Source organism: Littorina saxatilis, linkage group LG12, assembly GCF_037325665.1.
Source record: "Littorina saxatilis isolate snail1 linkage group LG12, US_GU_Lsax_2.0, whole genome shotgun sequence".
In the NCBI taxonomy this organism is placed as follows: domain Eukaryota; kingdom Metazoa; phylum Mollusca; class Gastropoda; order Littorinimorpha; family Littorinidae; genus Littorina; species Littorina saxatilis.
In genome coordinates, this window is record NC_090256.1 from 77,848,605 (window position 1) to 77,871,403 (window position 22,799).

A 22,799-nucleotide genomic window follows, 5' to 3' on the forward strand; every position below is an offset into this window, starting at 1 on the left:
GCAACTCGTTAAAAACTATTAAATGCATCAATGTCTAAAACACGAAAGACTCAAATATAAGATACACAATTCTCTAGAATTGTTTATTAAAACTGAAACCGACCTGCTCAAAGTAAACCATACCCACCCCCTCCCTACCCACCCCCAACCCTCCTCCTACACTAAATACTAATTATTTCTACTCTTAACTTCCCAACTACACGTTATCCATAAACTATGCACAGGAACATGTGTGTCAGCATTATGTGGCACCGACATGACTTGTGCATATCTAGCTTACAGCTAAGGGTTAAAGTTAAAGGACTACTGCAGTGAAAAATTATATTTATAATAATTTAAAACAAAAGACAAAAATAACAAGCTGAATAGAGATGGAACCGTTACAGAACAGGATGGCAAAATGTTGCGACTTTAGGAGTTGTGTTTCTGGAAGAGGTGAGTTTTGAGTGCTCGCTTGAATGACTGTACTGACTGAGAGTGGCGAATGTGAGAGGGAAGAGAGTTCCATTGAGTAGATGCGCAAAATGCAAAAGTGCGTTGTCCATATGCTTTTGATTTTGTGTGTGGGATGACTAGGGTGCGGCTATCAGAAGAGGAGCGGAGTTGTCTAGCAGGAGTGTATACAGTGAGAAGTTCAGAGAAATAAGCAGGAGACGAGGCAGAGAAGAAGTGAAAGCAGAGAGTGGACAGTTTGTATTCAATGCGGGCTTGGATGGGTAACCAGTGGAGTGTGCGGCGAAGTGGTGTGACATGATCATATTTTCGTGCTTTGAGGATCAGGCGTGCTGCAGAATTTTGAACTTTCTGTAGTTTGTGCAGGAGGTAGAGTGGACAGCCAGAGAGAAGAGAGTTACAGTAGTCAAGTTTAGAAAGAACAAGAGAGCAGACTAGAGTGTTTGTAGTTTGAACGGACAGAGTATGGCGGATGGTTGCGATCTTGCGGAGTTCAAAGTATGCGGACCTACAGATGTTGGAGATGTGCTTGTTGAGTGTCATGTCTGAGGAGATGGTGAAGCCGAGGTTTCTAGCTGAAGAAGAGAAAGAGATGTCGGTATTGCCTACTTGGACAGACGAAGGTTGAGAATTTGGGAACTTAGTAGACTTTTTCATGCACAGAAGTGCCTCTGTCTTATCATCATTTAGTTTTAACTTATTTTCAACCATCCATGACTTAACATCTAAGATACAGACGGGATTAATTAATCTATTTTCGTTAATTGTAATAACATTTTAAGTGTAAACATGACATATGTATATATTTTTAGATTCAGAATGTGATGAAGAATACGATGCAATCAATTTTAAATCTGTTTGCGAAAAATCGATTTTAATGACAACTTTAATGAGCAAACTCATTAATTAATTTTTAAGCCTTCAAGCTGAAATGCAATACCAAAGTCCGGGCTTCGTCGAAGATCAGATTACTTGACCAAAATTTCAACCAATTTGGTTTAAAAATGAGAGCGTGACAGTGCCGCCTCAACTTTCACGAAAAGCCGGATATGACGTCATCGAAGACATTTATAAAAAAAATGAAAAAATTGTCTGGAGATACCATACTCAGGATCTCTCATGTCAAGTTTCATGAAGATCGGTCCAGTAGTTTACTCTGAATCGCTCTACACACACACACGCACAGACACAGACACAGACACACACACACACACACACACACACACACACACACACACACACACACACACACACACACACACACATACACCACGACCCTCGTCTCGATTCCCCCTCTATGTTAAAACATTTAGTCAAAACTTGACTAAATGTAAAAAAGGGTTGGGGTACGAGGGATGATATATTGTGACAGTGAAGATATTTAAGCTTGTTGAAGTGGGAGACAATATCGAAGCAAAGTTTCACTCCCTTTTTTCAGTGGCGTGATATTTGTTTAAATCTTTTTGGAGACTGAATTTGATGTTAAAATAGAGTATGCATAAATATATAATTCGTATGTATATGTTTCGTTTCGTTTCACACACCCCTTCATATGGGGCTATGGCCTTAATGAATAAACCATTCATCCATCCAGTAGCGTGATGCATGAAAAGAGCTAAGAACTGCGTTTGGTGAAGCAAACGCGAATCTCGTCAGTGTTTTATTTAGTCAGATGTACGAACAGACAACCTGACTGTCAGTACTTTCATGGCTCACTCCTCACGTAACGATCATGATGACCTGCAACCGGCTCTCGATAGACGAACCGCGTTTCGTTCCGGTCGAGATAGCTTTCAGGCCACACGCTTCATAGCTGGACAGAATAACTTGACTGTGTAGTCCGGCTGAGGGGCATGTGGCTCTTTTCATGTATAAATTTGACGGTTTTTCTCTTGATATGTGAAACTTTACCCGTACAGGGCTCAAACAAGGAGAGTCGGAAACCAGTCATTTTAACAGAAGATAGTAGTAATCGGCCTGTACAACTTTTCTTCTTTAACACTATATAAACATTGCTTTGATTAATTAAATAATTAAAAAAAAACTCCTCTTCCTGCCCCTCAGCCAGACCATACAAGCATACTTAAAAGTAGAGACGATATTTCGCTTGCCAACAAGTTTACTACCAAATCTTTAGAATGTATGTACAGAGGACTAATGTGAACATACGCACTCAGCATAAGACTTGCGTCGTCCCGTCCTCAGGGTCATTTGTCATGCGGCGAAATGGGATGGTGCGATTCGCCGGAGAGGCGGCGATTTGGGCCACCCTCCTTGTGACAATGCTGGAATACCCGTCTTGCGTGACTGAGCGCCAAAAGGACACAGCTAACTATACCCATTACAACGTTACTGTAAGGAATATTTTGTTCGGAACGAGGTGTCATAAATGACAGGTTCCTTTCAGGTTTACACTTGAGGGAACACAACAAATGCTTTTCACAACATTAGCTCCTGTATTAAGTCGCTCTCCTTGTATGGTTTATGTTTTACTTTGACATGGAAATAGATAGGAGACGACTTTAGCGCTCAGATTTCATAATTGTACAGTCTGTTCTTTTCGTGCAAAGTGAATCATACAGACAAGACACGTCAACAACAACAAATCAAAAACAAACAAACAAACAAACCGTACGCTGGTAAATAATCAAGCCGTTATATGATCTAATCATTTTTGAACTATCACGTATATTTGCTCGAAGAAAAAGCAATCAGTTAAAGGCATAGAAAGCTGATGAATATACACGCTAATTGCTTTACCCAGAGCTGGAGACAGACTAAATTAAGTTCCCTGCAAAATATTGTGGTCTAGGAGCCCTTAAATGTTGAGATATTTGAAATTTTATTTTGATCTAGATGGTCCTATTTATAGATTTGGCAACACATGTAACGTTGATGCAAGGGAGCTAACACCGCGGCTTTGTTGACATCCTCACTTTTTCAGAGGCTAGAACAAGCTGTAATGCATGTATTATGGTCCGCGCATGGTGACATATCGTCATTATATGGTCTCATGGTGCGTTTGACATCGATTGTGGGCAAACTACACTTTGTAAACACGGGAGTGCGTTAGTATGCCTTTAAGAGAAAAAAACCGTGCATGGTTAACATTCTGCCTATTCTTGTCAGGTCGTTACGCCCTCCTACCGCTCTTGTAACTATGGGCATTGTTACATTGTGCAGAGCAGGTTTCGTTTGCAGTCGAGGCAGTTTGCAGAAAAAAAGGGTGTGTAGAATACGATCTGCGTTAGTTGTTCCCCTGTTTGTATCTGGCGTAAGATCGGTATCGAGTGTTCTCTTGGCTTTTTGGTTGTTTGTTCCCGTGTTTGTATCTGGCGTAAGATCGGTATCGAGTGTTCTCTTGGCTTTTTGGTTGTTTGTTCCCGTGTTTGTATCTGGCGTAAGATCGGTATCGAGTGTTCTCTTGGCTTTTTGGTTGTTTGTTCCCCTGTTTGTATCTGGCGTAAGATCGGTATCGAGTGTTCTCTTGGCTTTTTGGTTGTTTGTTCCCGTGTTTGTATCTGGCGTAAGATCGGTATCGAGTGTTCTCTTGGCTTTTTGGTTGTTTGTTCTTGTGTTTTGTTTTTGTATTGTATGTGTAAAGTGTTCTTGGTTGGTGTTTGTTGAGGACCATTACACGCCGGTATCACATGATCCATTGGTTTATGTGTATAGTACGAGTTGTGCCAGGGGACCTCTTGTTCCTTTTGTTTTGTGCAAAATACGATCTCTTGTCCTCCAGGTTGTGTTCAGAGAACGATCTGTGTCAAATTGTTCTTGAATGCCAAGAGCTTTCTTGGTTGTGTGCAGTGTATGGGCCGCGTCAAAAGCTGCCTTGGTAATATACAGAGCACGATCTGTGTGACACGTTCTCTTAATTTTCAGTCAGGTTGCATCCAGAGTATGGTCTCTGTGCATAGTTCTTTTGCCTTGGTTGTGTTCAGAGTATCATTATTTTGTGTACAGACTTGAAGACTGGATGTGAGCATTGTGTGACGTTTGTCAAGATATCTATTGTTGTGTGCAGAGTATTATGTGTGTGAAGACTTCTCTTGCTCTATTGGATGTAAGCATTGTGTGTCCTTTGTCGAGATATATTTTGGTTGTGTGCAGAATATTATCTGTGTGAACACGTCCCTTGTTCTACTGAATATGAGCAGAGTGTTACCTTTGTCAAGATATGTTTTGGTTGTGTGCAGAGTATTATGTGTGTGAAGACTTCCCTTGTTCTACTGGATGTGAGCAGAGTGTGACCTTCGTCAAGATATGTTTTGGTTGTGTGCAGAGTATTTTGTGTGTGAAGACTTCCCTTGCTCTATTGGATGTGAGCAGAGTCACGTGTGACCTTTGTCGAGATATGTTTTGGTTGTGTGCAGAGTATTATGTGTGTGAAGAATTCCCTTAACCCTTGCTCTACTGGATGTGAGCAGAGTGTGACCTTCGTCACGACCTTGGTTGTGTGCACATTGCACCCTGTCCTCAGCGCTGTTTTTGTTGTGTGGTTTTCAGACAGCATCAATGTCAATAGAGTATTTCCGTGACTGATTGCTTCTATACATGTATTGTTCCAGGGAAGCTTTCTGCGTGAAATGTGTCCATGTTTATGCCCTGTGATTGTATACAGAGGCGACCTCTGTCAAGTGTTGCCCTGTGTGTGTACAGAGGCGGCAGGTCTCAAGACCGGTGACCAGATCCTAGAGGCTAACGCTGTAGACCTGAAGAAAGCCAGCAGCAAGCGGGCAGCGGACGTGCTAAGCAGCAGCGCCAAGCACACGCTGGTCGTTCGCCGGACCAGGAAGGTTCCAGAGTGGAAGGTCACCAAGGAGAGGGTACTGTGGTAAGGCATGGCGTGATTATTGTTGTAATCTTTTTTTCCAAATACTTTTGTTTTGATTGAAAAGTGCTGTGCTTCAATGCAGTCTGTTTCACATATGTACACATTCACACACGCGCGCGCGCACACGCACGCACGCACGCGCGCACACACGCACACACACGCACACACACACACACACACATATACAAACACACAGAGAGGCGAACGCTAGCTCACACACACACACACACACACACACACACACACACACACACACACACACACACACACACACACACACACACACACACACACACACACACACACACACTCACCCTGTTTGAGAATCTGCTGTAAAGAAGAAAGGTTAAACTGAATATCGATCTGTGAACAGTTTGACGAAACCATTTGATGGATTTCTTCTTCGTATGTCTAACTCCACAGAAAAAATAGTAAAGCATAAAGTACCACACGAAACCTGTATATCAGTTGTAAAAAGATATGCCCTGATATCTGGTATATGCGCTAAAATGATGTCATCCTTGAATGTACAAAAACTGTGGAGAAGCTGTAAAAGCTTTTCAAAGAAGTGTAAAACCTACGTTCCCTTTCACGTGAAGACCTTTACATGTGAGTAGAATCATTGGAATAGGGTCGGTGTTTTTTGTTTTAGCAATCAAGAACTGAATGTGTGATAGTAGGCCTACTGGGGAGATCCTAATGATATGGTCTGAAACAATGCAAGAATCATTTGGTAAGCAGACCACCAAGTCGAAAACAAAAATATCCTGATCTTTAATATGCGTAATTTGTTTAAATAAAGTACTCACAATTCAAGGTTCAGTTATGTTTTTGTTTAATTATTCGTGCATTTATTTTCATATCTGTTTTTGTTTGTGTTTTTTTTAATTTTTTATCCAGGTATGATGTGGCGACCAGGAAGCTGGTGGCGGCTCCAACAGGGGAGCTAAGTGCGGTGAAGCAGACACCGGATGCTGAAGAGCGTGAGGTGAAGGAGCGAAAGGTGGTGCTGAGGATAACACGTGACACAGACTTTGTGGGACTCAACGTGAGAGGCGGCAAGGAGTTTGGACTCGGGATTTATATTTCTAGGTATGAAACGATTTACAATTTATTATAATTATCATAATCAAATTATTGTTGAGAAAGAGAAAAATATCATTTTCAAAGGACGAGGTCGGAGATTATGATCAGGGTTTTTGATAGGCAGATGATGCTGATTACAGGAGTTTAACAATCTAGACAGACTGGATACCATTGCACGATGAGGTCCAAGAACTGCAGGACATTTTTTTCATGAAAGCTGATAATCAGGATCAATAGGCCCACTGCGTTCACTTTCAATATTTGAACAAGTGTGTGCATTGATGATGTTGATGATGATGATGATGATAATGATGATGATGATGATGATGATGATGATGATGATGATGATGATGAGGAGGAGGAGGAAGAGGACGACGACGACGATGACGACCCTGCAGTTTTTGTGTCTGGTACTGCTGCTGCTGCTGCTGCTTGTGATGATGATGATGATGATGATGATGATGATGATGATGATGATGATGATGATGATGATGATGATGATGATGTACCGTGCAGGGTTGACAAGGGCGGCGTTGCGGAGCGTGGAGGTGTGGAGGTGGGAGACCAGCTGGTTCAGATCAATGAACACAAATTGGACAACGTTCCCCACGATACGGCCGTCGATCTGCTTAGGGACGGCAACCACCTCGTCCTCACGCTCTGGGTGAGTACACTGTTTCCTCTTGTTGTTTTTGTTGTTTTTGTTGTTGTTCTTGTTGTTCTTGGTATTCTTCTTCTTCTTCTTCTTCTTCTTCTTCTTCTTCTTCTTCTTCTTCTTCTTCTGTTCTTGTTCTTTTGTTCTTGTTCTTCTTCTACTTTTTTTCTGCGTTCGTGGGCTGCAACCCCGACGTGCACTCGGTTCTATTAATTTTTTTTTTATACGAGTGTGCTTTTATTTGAAAGCCCCCTCCCTCATCCCCCCACCGCACCCCCCCCCCCCCCCCCCACCCCAACCCTTTCCTCTCACATCGCCGATTAAGGCAGCCGTACTTCGTATTTTGTTTTCGGGGCTGATGCATGCTTGGTATTTTCTTGTTACTACAACCAATTGATCTCTGTCTGTCTTGTCTGTTCTGAAAAAAAGTATGCATCATGTTGTCACAGGCCGTAGGGAGGTTCCCAGCCTACAAAGAAGTGTTTTCTGAGTACGTGTGGAGCGATGGTAGCGACAAGGCGAATGGGGGATCACTCTTGCACTCGGCGGGTAAGCATGATATGATATACGGTAGTTTTACACATGTATACAAGATTATTTAGTATGGCACACAGTACATGGTTCTTCGGAAAGTTTTCTTCAGGTGCCCATCAAGCTGTGCCCAACATATTATGATGTTATTAACCTCCATCATCAACTCAAACCCTCTCACTGGTTGCGGTTTTTATAGATACAATCGAACCTGCCTTTGCGACAACCTCTCTAAAGCGACTACCTGCCAACAACGACCACCCCAAATAATCCCCGACGAGCTTAAAATGACCACCTTTGGCCGATACTTATTGCGGTCGTTAGAGACGGATACGACTGTAGCATAGTCCGGTCTTCTGTGGATAATTGTCATTAAAGACGGGTACGACTGTAGCATAGTCCGGTCTTCTGTGGATAATTGTTATTAAAGACGGGTACGACTGTAGCATAGTCCGGTCTTCTGTGGATAATTGTCATTAAAGACGGGTACGACTGTAGCATAGTCCGGTCTTCTGTGGATAATTGTCATTAAAGACGGGTACGACTGTAGCATAGTCCGGTCTTCTGTGGATAATTGTCATTAAAGACGTGTACGACTGTAGCATAGTCCGGTCTTCTGTGGATAATTGTCATTAAAGAAGGGTACGACTGTAGCATAGTCCGGTCTTCTGTGGATAATGGTCATTAAAGACGGGTACGACTGTAGCATAGTCCGGTCTTCTGTGGATAATTGTCATTAAAGACGGGTACGACTGTAGCATAGTCCGGTCTTCTGTGGATAATTGTCATTAAAGAAGGGTACGACTGTAGCATAGTCCGGTCTTCTGTGGATAATTGTCATTAAAGACGGGTACGACTGTAGCATAGTCCGGTCTTCTGTGGATAATTGTCATTAAAGACGGGTACGACTGTAGCATAGTCCGGTCTTCTGTGGATAATTGTCATTAAAGAAGGGTATACGACTGTAGCATAGTCCGGTCTTCTGTGGATAATTGTCATTAAAGACGGGTACGACTGTAGCATAGTCCGGTCATCTGTGGATAATTGTCATTAAAGACGTGTACGACTGTAGCATAGTCCGGTCTTCTGTGGATAATTGTCATTAAAGACGGGTACGACTGTAGCATAGTCCGGTCTTCTGTGGATTATTGTCATTAAAGGCACACTCAGCTTCACGTAAACCATCGGTTTCTGGTGACAGACACTGTCAGGCTTTTACACACAGTACAAACTCCCTTTCGTTTTAACACTCAACGCTTGAGAACATCCTAGGTGCCCTCCGTATAGAGCGAGCATTTTTCAAAGAATTTATTTTTCCGTGGCCAGCCGGATTTACCATTAGACAAATTGGACGCCTCGTTGTGGTGCTAGACTTGACTTTTAAAATCTAAATAATAAATTGACAGCTTGTTACATCAAGACAAGATCAGCACAATTCGAAGTTTTGAAAGTTTGAAAAAAGGGAGCCCAGAAGCAAGTCACGAATTTTCTGCATAGCGCGCTTGCATGCTTCTTTGAAACCAACCGTCGCCGATAAGTTCGTGTAACTCGCAGCCGTTTGTTGCGTTTTAGATTCAGAGGTACACAAAAACGTGCTATTGCAGATACAGCGAGTCGCGTTGAAATCACAAACTGACGACTAAATTGTGAGAAAAAAAGGAAAGTGGATCCCACGGGTCCACGATGGCTCAGGGGTTAGATAAACCACAAAAACTGGTGTGTGGTGTACGCGAGCTTAATAGCCATTCAAACGCACTGTGTCATTTAATGCTATTCAATTCTATTGCAAGTGTGTTCCATAAGGTTATAACTGCTTTTTTCATGAGAAGATTTAAATCGTTCTGTAAACCATTTGAAGCAGACTGGGGCTTTAAAGGCACAGTAAGCCTCCTGTAAACCATCACAGATACTGTCAGGCTTTTACACACAGTACAAACACCCTTTCATTTAAACACTCACCGCTTGAGAACATCCTAGGTGCCCTCCGTAAAGAGCGAGCAATTTTCAAAGAATTTATTTTTGCGTGGTTTATTTTACCCCTGAGCCATCGTGAACCCGTGTGATCCAGTTTCCCTTTTTTACAATGTTGTCGTTAGTTTGTAATTCGCTGTGAGCTTATCTGCAATAGCACGTTATTAATATGTACCTCTGACTATGCACGAAACAAACGGCTGTGGTTCACAAGAACTCTAGCGATGGCTTTTGACTGTTCAGAGGAACTGGCGATAGTCATAAACCGTCGTCTGCTACGAGAACCACGACCTTGCGTGACCCTGCTTCCGGGCTTTTCTTTTTTCAAACTTTCAAAACTTCGAATTATACTGATCTTGTCTTGATGAAAAAAGAATTCTTTTATGATTTAAGAATGTTTGTGTAACAAGCTGTCAATTTATTATTTAGATTTTAAAAGTTAGGTCTAGCGCCAAAACGCACCACGGTCCGATTGTGTGAGGAGACAATCCGCAAAATTAATTCTTTGAAAATTGCTCGCTCTTTACATAGGGCACCTAGGATGTTCCTGTTCGGTGAGCGTTCAAATGGAAGGGTGTTTGTACTGTGTGTAAAAGCCTGACAGTATCTGTGATGGTTTACGGGAGGCTTACTGTGCCTTTAAGCAGATACAATCAGCAATTGATGGTGCACGTTTTCAGCTGCATTGAACTCTTAGCGTGGACGTACACGGGTCACATGGACCACTGGCGCACTCATACAGTTCATATGCAAGCATTTGATTCGAACCAAGTCAAGTGAAGTCTCACAAAACGTTATTCTACAAAATTCACAATTCGTTCCGTCACGCTTTCAAAGATGATAAAATATGGAAAACAGTAAATGGTTTGAACGTTTCTCAAGATTAATACCTCCAACACATGCGTGTTTCAGAGCTGCACCCCCAGCCCCGCGTGATTCCCATTCGACAGAGAGGTCGCGTAAGACATCGCACCAAGACACGGGAGTCACGTGTGGACCGCTCCCCCCGTGACAGCGGCATCGACCTTCACCACCCTCTCCCAGACTACGACGATCACCACGACCTTGACGACGACGAGGAGGAGGACCTAGAAGAAGGCTTCCCCGTGCATGCCGAGCTGTTCTACCCTCGTGACCAGGACATCATCTTCCGCGGCAACTACACGGAGAACTGGCGTGACCTGGACAGGGCGTACGGCGGGGCGGACACGGCCTCCACTGCCACAGCTAACAGCGAGCGGCGCGGGAGCAGCGCCACGTACGGGAGCAAGTCGCTGAGCGGGGTGGGGTCTGACAGCGACTCAAGTGACGCCGAGATGGACTACACCACCTTCCTGGAGCGCAAGACTCGGCGAGATGAGGAGCGGCAGGCAGCGAGAGAAGAAGCGGCGCGCCATGTCAGAACGACGGGACAGCACAAGGCAGAGAGCAGTCGCATGGAGAGGGAAGAGCCGGCTCACCAAGGCAGAACGGCGAGACAGCACGAGACAGAGAGCAGTGGCATGACCAGGGAAGAACCGGCTCACCGAGGCAGAACGGTGGTGATGAAGTCCAGGACGGAGAACAGCACCGTTACGGCCAGAGTGGAGCCCACACCGATGTCCAGCACGCAGCAGGTGGTGAGGGTGGAGCCCAGGCTGGTCAAGACGACGGACAGGACGGAGCACAACGAAGAACGGCTGAGAAACAGGCTGCAGGACCTGCACGCAACAGACAGCGTGAGGGAGGACTTCGACCACTACAGCGAAGTGGACATGGTTACAACAGAGAGCAGGTCGCGACAGCCATCGGGCAGCAGCAGCATGCACATACAGCACCCAGACAGCAACGACATCTACGCTGTGGTGCGCAAGCCACCCAGACGTCAGCCGCCCAAGGGAGGGGAGGAGGCGAAGACAACCACCAACGGCAGCAGGCCGCACCACGACGCCCGCAGCAACAGCAGCGGGAGCAGCGGCAGCGAAAGCGGAATGGGCCGCCACCACCGCACCCACATCTACCACATCAACGCCAGCCCCACCACCAACAGGAGAGGTGGGGGAAGAGGGGATGATGAGGAGGAGGATGACTACGTGGTGGTGGCGGAGGTGATGGAGGAGGTGGCCACGCGAGATCCCAGCCCCCCTGCGGACTACCGGCGGCCCTCCCTAGCCAGTGACGTCAGCAGTGACTCCAACTCCGGGTCGACCGTCACAGACCCGCTGCCTCGCCACACGGGGGGAGGGAGAGAGGGAGGGGGTGGAGGGGCGGGGGAGAGCCCCACGGCCAGCGAGTTGCTGTCCCAGGAGATCCGGCGCTTGGAGACCCGGAAGTCCAACATCGGGTCCAGGGAGATCCTGCAGCTGACTGAGCCAGCGCCGGACAGGCAGGACAGAGGTAAGACTGCAATACACTGCTGTATACTCTTCACAAAAAGTGTAGGACCTGTCAAGAAAATGTATACAATCTTCTCATGCAGTTTGTGCTTAAAAGCTGACACAATGACAAAATACTGCACTATAGAAACATGCCTCCACGATGTAAACTCATACCTTTTCTTTGCCTGTCTTTAACGTTTTTTGACAGCCAAAGCGTACCTAGCCCTACTCTGCAGATGTTCTCTTCCGACAGGGACGGTTTTAGGTCATATTCAAGAATAGTGTCCCAAATTCAAGAGAGCTGTTGCAAGGTATCAAACTTTGCAGACGGCGAGACCGTGGCAGTGTGTTGAGACTGAAGCAAAATCGTAGTGAACAACAGCAATAGACGATGTTCGGAAATAATTACGTCTGGATTTTCAAGCGGTGTGGCAGAGTAAGCGCCCAAAACATCGAAGCAAGGTTCAACAGCACGCTGCTGACCTTCAGACCTGCCATGGCGACGAACAACTAACTCTGATGTGTATGTTGTCATGCAGTGTGCGCTCGTTATAATACTCTTTTCTTTCGAAAATATGCACATCGGAGCCACGATTCGCCGCCAATTGGTTGTATATAAGCCTATGTAACTTGCAGTGATCGCTAAGCAAGTGTGTTTCCTAAACGCACGTGACCTCGATCAAAACACGTTGACAGCGAACTGCAGGCCAGCTGTCATTGCCAACAAAAATCGTGAACTCCGATGAGTATATTTCATAACAAGTCGCGTAAGGCGAAATTACTACATTTAGTCAAGCTGTGGAACTCACAGAATGAAAGTGAACGCACTGCATTTTTTCACAAAGACCGTAGTCCGCCGCTCGTGCAAAACGCAGTAAAACTGACGAGACAGTTTAGCGCGGTAGTGGTTTCGCTGTGTTGCATAGCACGCTTTTCTGTACCTCTCTTCGTTTGAACTTTCTGAGCGTGGTTTTAATCCAAACATTATCATATCTATATGTTTTTGGAATCAGGAACCGACAAGGAATAAGATGTAATTGTTTTTAAATCGATTTCGGAAATTTGATTTTGATCATAATTTTTATATTTTTAATTTTCAGAGCTTGTTTTAAATCCAAATATAACATATTTATATGTTTTTGGAATCAGAAAATGATGAAAAATAAGATAAACGTAAATTTGGATCGTTTTGTAAAAAACAAAATTTTAATTACAATTTTCAGATTTTTAATGACCAAAGTCATTAATTAAATTTTAAGCCTCCAAGCTGAAATGCAATACCAAAGTCCGGCCTTTGTCGAAGATTGCTTTGCCAAAATTTCAATCAATTTGATTGAAAAATGAGGGTGTGACAGTGCCGCCCCAACTTTTACAAAAAGCCGGATATGACGTCGTCAAAGACATTTATCGAAAAAAATAAAACATCGTCCGGGGATATCATACCCAGGAACTCTCACGTCAAATTTCATAAAGATCGGTATAGTAGTTTACTCTGAATTGCTCTATACACACACGCACACACAGACACATAAACACCACGACCCTCGTCAGTCTCGATTCCCCCCTCTATGTTAAAACATTTAGTCAAAACTTGACTAAATGTAAAAACAAGTCGCGTAAGGCGAAAATACAACATTTAGTCAAGTAGCTGTCGAACTCACAGAATGAAACTGAACGCAATGCAACGCAGCAAGACCGTATACTCGTAGCATCGTCAGTCCACCGCTCACGGCATAGGCAGTGAAATTGACAAGAAGAGCGGGGTAGTAGTTGCGCTGGGAAGGATAGCACGCTTTTCTGTACCTCTCTTCGTTTTAACTTTCTGAGCGTGTTTTTAATCCAAACATATCATATCTATATGTTTTTGGAATCAGGAACCGACAAGGAATAAGATGAAAGTGTTTTTAAATTGATTTGGAAAATTTAATTTTGATAATAATTTTTATATATTTAATTTTCAGAGCTTGTTTTTAATCCGAATATAACATATTTATATGTTTTTGGAATCAGCAAATGATGGAGAATAAGATAAACGTAAATTTGGATCGTTTTATAAAAAACATATTTTTTTTACAATTTTCAGATTTTTAATGACCAAAGTCATTAATTAATTTTTAAGCCACCACGCTGAAATGCAATACCGAAGTCCGGGCTTTGTCGAACATTACCCGACCAAAATTTCAACCAATTTGGTTGAAAAATGAGGGCGTGACAGTGCCGCCTCAACTTTCACGAAAAGCCGGATATGACGTCATCAAAGACATTTATCAAAAAAATGAAAAAAACGTTCGGGGATTTCATACCCAGGAACTCTCATGTCAAATTTCATAAAGATCGGTCCAGTAGTTTAGTCTGAATCGCTCTACACACACACACAGACACACACACACACACACGCACATACACCACGACCCTCGTCTCGATTCCCCCCTCTACGTTAAAACATTTAGTCAAAACTTGACTAAATGTAACAAAAGGGTATCATATTAAGCCTTTCACTGCATAACATTCACATCAGAGTTAGTTGTTCGTCACGAAAGCAGGTTAAAGCCGATCATCAACGTGTTGCTGCTTCGCCTCACTTTGGAACCTCGATATCTGGGGTGCGTACTCTTAGGCAAAAAAAACAAGTCGCGTAAGGCGAAAATACAATATTTAGCCAAGTAGCTGTCGAACTCACAGAATGAAACTCATGAACACAATGCCATTTTACTCGTAGCATCGTCAGGCCACCGCTCATGGCAAAGGCAGTGAAATTGACAAGAAGAGCGGGGTAGTAGTTGCGCTAAGAAGGATAGCACGCTTTTCTGTACCTCTCTTTGTTTTAACTTTCTGAGCGTGTTTTTAATCCAAACATATCATATCTATATGTTTTTGGAATCAGGAACCGACAAGGAATAAGATGAAAGTGTTTTTAAATTGATTTGGACAATTTAATTTTGATAATAATTTTTATATATTTAATTTTCAGAGCTTGTTTTTAATCCGAATATAACATATTTATATGTTTTTGGAATCAGCAAATGATGGAGAATAAGATAAACGTAAATTTGGATCGTTTTATAAATTGTTATGTTTTTTTACAATTTTCCGATTTTTAATGACCAAAGTCATTAATTAATTTTTAAGCCACCAAGCTGAAATGCAATACCGAACCCCGGGCTTTGTCGAAGATTACTTGACCAAAATTTCAACCAATTTGGTTGAAAAATGAGGGCGTGACAGTGCCGCCTCAACTTTCACGAAAAGACGGATATGACGTCATCAAAGACATTTATCAAAAAAATGAAAAAAACGTTCGGGGATTTCATACCCAGGAACTCTCATGTCAAATTTCATAAAGATCGGTCCAGTAGTTTAGTCTGAATCGCTCTACACACACACACACACACACACACGCACGCACGCACACACGCACGCACATACACCACGACCCTCGTTTCGATTCCCCCTCGATGTTAAAATATTTAGTCAAAACTTGACTAAATATAAAAATAGTCTGTTTACGGTATCCCGACCGACCCTATTTTTTCGCGCGACCCTAGACTTTTTTTTGGCATTTGGGAAAAAAAATAATAAAAAGGTTTTTTTTGGCAAAATAACTTAAAAATATGGTTTTTTGGAGAATTTTTTTTTAAAAATCCCGACCTACCGACCCTATTTTTTTGGCCTATGTTACCGTAAACAGACTATTTTATTGTTTTAGCCTTACCACACCGCTTGATAATCCTGACAGCTATTTCCGGGAAAAAACGTCTATTTTGACATTAAAAGGTTATTTTCATGTTTGATGAAAATACATTCAACTACATAAATGACTGCCGGCTGAGAGAGTTGAGCTTGGATACTGTTGTTGGATTTTACCTTACGTTATTAAACTGTTAAAAGATAGAATCAAAAAACAAGAAAGGTAGGTGGTTGGAACGTTTGTTATTGACAAAACAATACATTCACAGATATTTCGAAATATCTGTGAATGTATTGTTTTGTCAATAACAAACGTTCCAACAACCTACCTTTCTTGGTTTTTTTATTCTGAATTTTGGAACGTTGGCAGTCTCTTTGTTTTTGGATTTGTTAAAAGATAGGACAGCAGATTTTGCCCTTCATCTAGAGGTGCTCTCTCAGTACATTAGTGTTACGTGAAAGATAGACTGTGGTATTCTTGATCCTTGAAGTTATGCAAAGTTTGTTAACCTCGATTTGATAACCGTGCCTCTCTCTCCGGAACTAAAACAAATAGCGTTATTGCTTTTACTACGCATCGGTGAAATAGACGATTTTCGGAAATAACTCCGTCGGATTTGTAGGGGTTGTGACAGAGAGAATACCCTTGCTTTTTCCTCTGACAAATAACTTCACGCTTGCTCCTGTCCACCTTTTTCCGACGCACCCTTTACTAGTGATTGGCCCGTTCAATATTTGTCCGAGTTAAAAGCAAGGGTATTCACTCTTTCACAACTCATACAAACCCGACAGAGTTATTGTTGGAAATCGTCTATTACGTAGAGCAGATGTTTTAGTAGACAGTTAAGTTAGTGGCATAGATAGAGAGGTAGAACAAAGGAGTTGTGTTCCCAACAACAGCAGATTAACTGTGACCTACCGACAGAGCCCAATCTCTGAGAACTCAAAGTGGATATTTTGTGCAAATTGCATTTTTAGCGAAACTGAGTGCATCTTGTTAGATACTTTTTGTTCCTTTTTACAGTTTACCATGATGATGATTTTGCATTGGACAAGATATCAACAGAACAGATTCGCGAAAGCAGGCTGTGACAAATTGTTTCATGCTGTGCTAGGATCTTTGTGTGACGAATGAGACTCAGTGGTTCAATATCAATGATAGCAATAACAACAACAACACTTTGTCTTTGACAGCAAATTAGAATCACACAGAAATGACCAATTGTGAACAGCTTGCTGACGTTTCTGTTGCAATCCATTTTTTTGACCAATGTGTTCCTCATCACGTCAAACAGGCTGGAGAGATTTTTTTTTATAGTGTATTGTAAAGAGCTATCAGCCGTGTTGCGTTTTGCGCTGTATTTTGGGAGAGACCGTTGAATATATGGACTGCTGTTATTAATTTATTAAACTAAATTGTCCTTACGTCATCATATACTAGCAACACGCGAGACTCCTCTGACATGATTTTTTTGTATGATTAGCAGACGTTTTTTTTTTTGTAGAGGCTTTTGCATTTTCCTCTGGTGGTTAGTGAATCCCTTTCGTTTTTGCTTGCTTCTTTCCTGTCAAAGGTACTCACTTGTCCAACGCTAGTTCAATGTCTAATCGACATTTTGATTGTCATGCCAGGTGTTTTGAAAACATAAGAGAACGCTTTCTGTTCGCGAATTTTTAGCTCAGACCAAATTCCAAGCCATTGCTTTCTGTGCTAGCAGATTTTTAATATATATTTGTTGTGCCAGCAATAGGATCGTTTTCGAAAGCAAAATGAAGCAACAGCAGAAAGTTGTATTTATGTAGTAAAATCCCAGTCTTCATAAATTAACGAGATTCAACGAAGAAACCATGTTTCTTGTATTATAGCACAAAATCCTCTCTGGTAAATTCCGGCCACATGTTGAGGCTATCTATTTTAGAAGCTGCGACAAAGAGAAGTATTTTTATGCAGTCAAAGCTTTTAAAGGAAAATGCCAAAATAAATTCACAGTTCTCTCAGGGTTTACGTATTAACATGAAACTGTATCCCTGTTTGGCTCTTTTATCCCGTCATATTCCACCAGCTGTAGGTGTATGGCAGTTTGATAGGGCCGTTTGAGGACATCCAGATTCCGATTTTCAAATTATTTGAGATGTGGGGACGTACAGAATTATTAGGTACTTTGTACAGTCAGCAGCAAGGTCTTTTTGCTCTGTCAGAAAAAAATAGAATCATTTCAGACATGATTTAGATTTTAAAATGAGCTCAGATGCTAAACGTCCAGACCTTCCCAGTTGGGCTCAACATCACAGATCTCACCAGGCTTTAACGGGAGATAAGATCATCCTCCTCTTGAACAAATACCAACAATCAATAACCTGAATGCTTTCTGTGCGGAATGGGACTTTACACTAGTGTCAATTTGCAAAATTAATTCATCAACAAATTCTCACTCTGCACCGACGGCAGTCAGGGTGTTCATTGTTGGTACGTGTCCAAATGGAGGGATGGACTTATGCTATTTGACAACCTGGCCAGATCTGAGATACCCCCCGCGGGTTAGGGGGAGTCCCATATTGGTTGGGACGAGAAAGAATTTACCCGATGCTCCCCAGCATGTCGTAAGAGGCGACTAACGGATTCTGTTTCTCCTTTTACCCTTGTTAAGTGTTTCTTGTATAGAATATAGTCAATTTTTGTAAAGATTTTAGTCAAGCAGTATGTAAGAAATGTTAAGTCCTTTGTACTGGAAACTTGCTTTCTCCCAGTAAGGTCATATATTGTACTACGTTGCAAGCCCCTGGAGCAAATTTTTGATTAGTGCTTTTGTGAACAAGAAACAATTGACAAGTTGCTCTATCCCATCTCCCCCCTTCCCCCGTCGCGATATAACCTTCGTGGTTGAAAACGACGTTAAACACCAAATAAAGAAAGAAAGATCTGAGATTGTGAAAAACGGTGCCTTTAAGGTAGCGCATGTAAACGTTTGTTTGTGTTTTCTAGTTTTGTTTTTTCGGACAGTTACAGTTACTTTCTGCGACATTCTGGTACGTCATACATCTTGCTGATAAACGTTATGTAACACGTTGCTCGAACCTTATGTTGTGTGCCTATAAGTTTCATAGGTATATATTTGATAGTCAAGAAACAGATGAATTTCATACAGCAAATCTGATGGCAGGTTCAAATTTATTTACATTTCTCAACAATTAAATTAATTGTAGTTTGGTAACGGGCCAGATCCCCTTTTGTCTAAAAAATATTGAAAAGAAATATTGAAAAGAATATTGAATTTTTGCGAATATTGAAAATAAAGATTGACTGAAACATGAGCGTTGGACATGTCGTATCTTTTGCTCTGTCATCATACCATGGTGGGACATACTGTAGACTTTAGAAATACTATTTATTAATTTCTGTGATTGATTGTGAAGACTCGTATACAACAATATGATATAAACAAATGTTTAAAAAATATGGAAAGGAACAAAAACAATGGAAAAAACACAAACACCATAGTTTGCATGAGCTGATTGTTCATCTTCCCTTTGCAAGTTAGTTGGCATGTATACCATATAGCCGACGGCTTAGCTTTCCATTCCGTTGTATCTTGTCCAATGTAAAACATAGCATTCGTAAGTACACTTTTTCTGCGTCACCTCATTCTGTTGATAAGGGGGTTTAGTTTGCATGGCGGTTTTGATGTTGGTTTGTTTGTCCCATGCATGCATTCAACAATGCTTGAGTGTGATCTTTTCCTGGGCTGGTATTTCATGGTTCTTTCCTTACCTGTAAGTTATGGTCAGCTTCTGAGCTTTTATATTACCCTACAATGTGTTTCAAGTGTAAAATTGTGATGCAATTGGTTATTGTGATGTACACCGATGTGTGAACTAGGATTAAAACGAAACGCTTTCCAATGTTAATGAATTGCCCGCATAGAGGTACTTCAGTGCTGAATTCAATGTTTAATGTTTAATATAGTTTACTGAGAGAAAAAATAATAAGAATTAAAGAAACTGTGCTAACCGTGCTGTTAAGAAATCGTTCAATCTTAGCAGAACTGTTTTCCAGACAGTTTGGTAGAGCAATGTTAGTCGTGACGATTGTCTCACGACATCTACCTAATCGTGTGTTGCTGAAGCAGAAATCAGTTCTCCCAGATATAGCGCCAAGCACAAGACGGACAATAAGCGTTTTGGGAAAGAAACGACCGATAAGTGCAATGGAGTGGACTGTCACAGAGAGCGATACGAGTGTGTTGCACTTTGCCTGCTCCGACTGACCTATACATAGCGTTCAGTGATTTCTGATTGAAATCATAATGTGATCAATGATGACATGTTGTACATATAAGTGTTCAGAGTAAAAAAAATAAACCACACGTTTACTTTCTCTTAATCAGAGTCACTGTCTGTCAGTGGAACGCAGATTGTCAAACGATCAGACTGAACCCAGTTGAGCCCATGTCTTTCCGATGCAGAAAACATTTGATCGATCAGCTGCGTTCAGAGGGCAAAGGATCTAAGAATAAAAAGAACTAATACGCACATAATTATGGTGTTATTTAAAAAAAAATTAAAAAATAAAAAAATATCTCAGCCCTTCGAGGAATAGAAAGTTAAACCATGACAAAATGCAATTTCTCAGATTTGAGATAATAAAGTTAATTTGATTTGATTTGATTTGATTTGATTTGAATTACAACCGTTACAAATCCACGAATGATGCATGTGTACATACAGGTGTTATTGCATTGTGCTATTTTGTGTTGAGTTGTGTTGTGCACGCTGTGTGGTTATGGTGCTGTCCCCCAGAGCAGGAGAAGGCGGTGAAGGGGGCGGAGGAGGGCAAGAAGGGGGGAACGTGGTCCGCCATTAAAAAGAAACTGACCGGCAGCTTCCGGGGCAAGAAAGGCAGTAAGTTCACTAGCCTTTTTTGTTTTCACTGTTCATTATTTTATCAATTATTTATTGATTAACCATGATATTGATTGTGTCTTCCGAGCGAGCTTCAGGACAATTTATCAGATCAGTTTAGTTTTCTGTAGTATAAGTGTTTTTCTGTCTGTCGTGTCAAAAGGCCGCTGGGTCGAAGATCAGTGAACGTTACGTTTTGTTTTGTCATAAATTGAACGTTCCAATATTAACATACCTTGCTTGTTTTTTGATTTTGTGTTTTTAAGTGTTTAGTTATTCATCTAGTTATTGCATTAAATCGTAGCTAATAAAACGGCAAATTAACATTGTGACCTTCTCGGTGATTCATTCCTCAGTGCTTGAGTAATTAAGCCTTTAAAGGGTTAAGTGTCATGGGAAAAGCGTATGAAGGGTTAAGTGTCATGGGAAAAGCGTATGAAGGACTAAATCTTTCTCACTTTTTAATTATGTAAGAGATTTCTCTCGGAAGAAAGTTGCTGCTGTCTCTAAGTTGATTGTTTCCAAACGTAAAGTTTTGTTGGCCAAGAACGAAAACGTTGTGTCCTTGTTGCGTTCTTGGTGATGGTGGAGCGTTTTAGTTTTTGTTTTTCACGCCTTCCTTGCACACATCTCTGCCGACATCTTGCGTTTGCGTTTTTCTCCCCGGATCTTACCCCAGTTTTGAATTGTTATTTTATTTTATTTATTGTTTTCTCTCTCTGAAACTTGTTTCTTATTATATTCCTGACGTTTACAAAAGGTGTAAGGTTTTGCAGCAAATTAATCAAGCACAAAAAGAAGTCCTGTTGAATTACTACCGACGGAGATGTACCCTTAATACACATCCACGTGTTAATTAACCCCACGCGGGCCGAGGAACAGTCGTGGAAATTCCTGCAAACTATCTTGTACACCACGATGATGAATGTTTCTCTTTCAGTAAAAGTATAGCACGTGCAGCATTTCGTTTCTTCGTAGATGCTTTCTGATTCTTTATTTCGTTCATTCCATGTGCAGAAAAAAGAGAGCCAGTTCCAAAGCAGGACGGTGAGTGTCAAACAATCTTGATATGATCAACATATTGACGGGCCCAGTGGCGTGGTGGTAAGACGTCGGCCTCCTAATCGGAAGGTCGTGAGTTCGAATCCCGGTCGCTGCCGCCTGGTGGGTTAAAAGTGGAGATTTTTCCGATCTCCCAGGCCGGTCAACTTATGTGCAGACCTGCTAGTGACTTACCCCCCTTCGTGTGTACACGCAAGCACAAGACCAAGTGCGCACGGAAAAGATCCTGTAATCCATGTCGGAGTTCGGTGGGTTATGAAAACACGAAAATATCCAGCATGCCTACCCAACGAAAGCGGAGTGAAGCTGACTATGCTCTCAGAGTATAGTGTGGTGAACCCAAATGGGCAAACGAGCTCACACGTAACCAGAAAATTCTGTAACGCTAAAGAAGATCAACATACATTAGTACAGTACACATGTGGTTTGTTTCAGTTGGGAAAGTTAACCAATCGTTAACCAGTTGGGAAAGTTAACCAATCGTTTGAAAGTTGTTGTTTTTGTGTGTGTGTGTGTATCGGCGACTGTTATTACACGCAGAACTAGGAGATGGTTGCATCATGTGAAGTTTCTTTTATTGTGCGGAAGAAAAACATCGTGAGAGTTTACGTTCTCCGTATAACCACCGTCAGGCAAAGCATGTAGTGCACCATAGTGTGAGAGATGTGTATGACACATCTATGTGTGAGTGTAAAAGATTGTGTGTTTTTGAACTTTAGGCTTGTTGTCCATGGAATCTGTGCGGAACAAAACAAATCTTAAATTGTTACCTACTCCGTATAACCACCGTTGGGCACGGCAGGTATATGGGGTACAATAGTGTGAGTATGAAAGAAAATGTGTTTTTGCACTTGAGGCTCGTTCTCCGTGGGTTCTGTGCGGAAGAAACAATTACTTTATGTAGAGTTTACTTACTCCACGAGCACCGTTAGGCATGACGATCGTTATACAAGAAGAAAAAAGTATGTTTTTCCTCATTCAGACAACTAAGTTGTAGGCCTATTGAATTGAATTGAACTGAAGGCATGTAGGTGTCAGTGTAAAAGAGTGTGTGTGTGTTTTGTTTTGTTTTTAACTTTAGGTTCGTTCTCCATGGGGTCTGTGCGGAAAAAGGGGATCTTTGAGCGGAGCTTCGGGTCGCAGATGATGAACCAGCTGACGGTGGACAAGTACAACCTGATGATGCTGGAGGAGAGGGCCAGAGGTCTGCTGCGCAAGGACGAGAGCGAAGCCGTGCTCCGTCACATCAAAAATGTGAGTC

At 42.0% G+C, this 22,799-nt stretch overlaps 1 protein-coding gene across 2 annotated transcripts in view; it reads left to right on the forward strand.

Annotated features, from left to right (window-relative positions):
* The window catches only part of LOC138982834 (PDZ domain-containing protein 7-like), a 53,805-nt gene that overhangs the window by 18,861 nt on the left and 12,145 nt on the right, over positions 1-22,799 (forward strand). The window contains exons 4-11 of one of the 2 annotated variants that reach the window (XM_070356190.1): positions 5,116-5,290; positions 6,191-6,382; positions 6,893-7,040; positions 7,481-7,580; positions 10,446-11,909; positions 20,375-20,476; positions 21,494-21,523; positions 22,620-22,792. In XM_070356190.1, coding sequence (XP_070212291.1) covers positions 5,116-5,290; positions 6,191-6,382; positions 6,893-7,040; positions 7,481-7,580; positions 10,446-11,909; positions 20,375-20,476; positions 21,494-21,523; positions 22,620-22,792 — 2,384 coding nt within the window. The remainder of the gene's footprint in view (positions 1-5,115; positions 5,291-6,190; positions 6,383-6,892; positions 7,041-7,480; positions 7,581-10,445; positions 11,910-20,374; positions 20,477-21,493; positions 21,524-22,619; positions 22,793-22,799) is intronic. The other variant, XM_070356191.1, reaches the window with a different exon arrangement.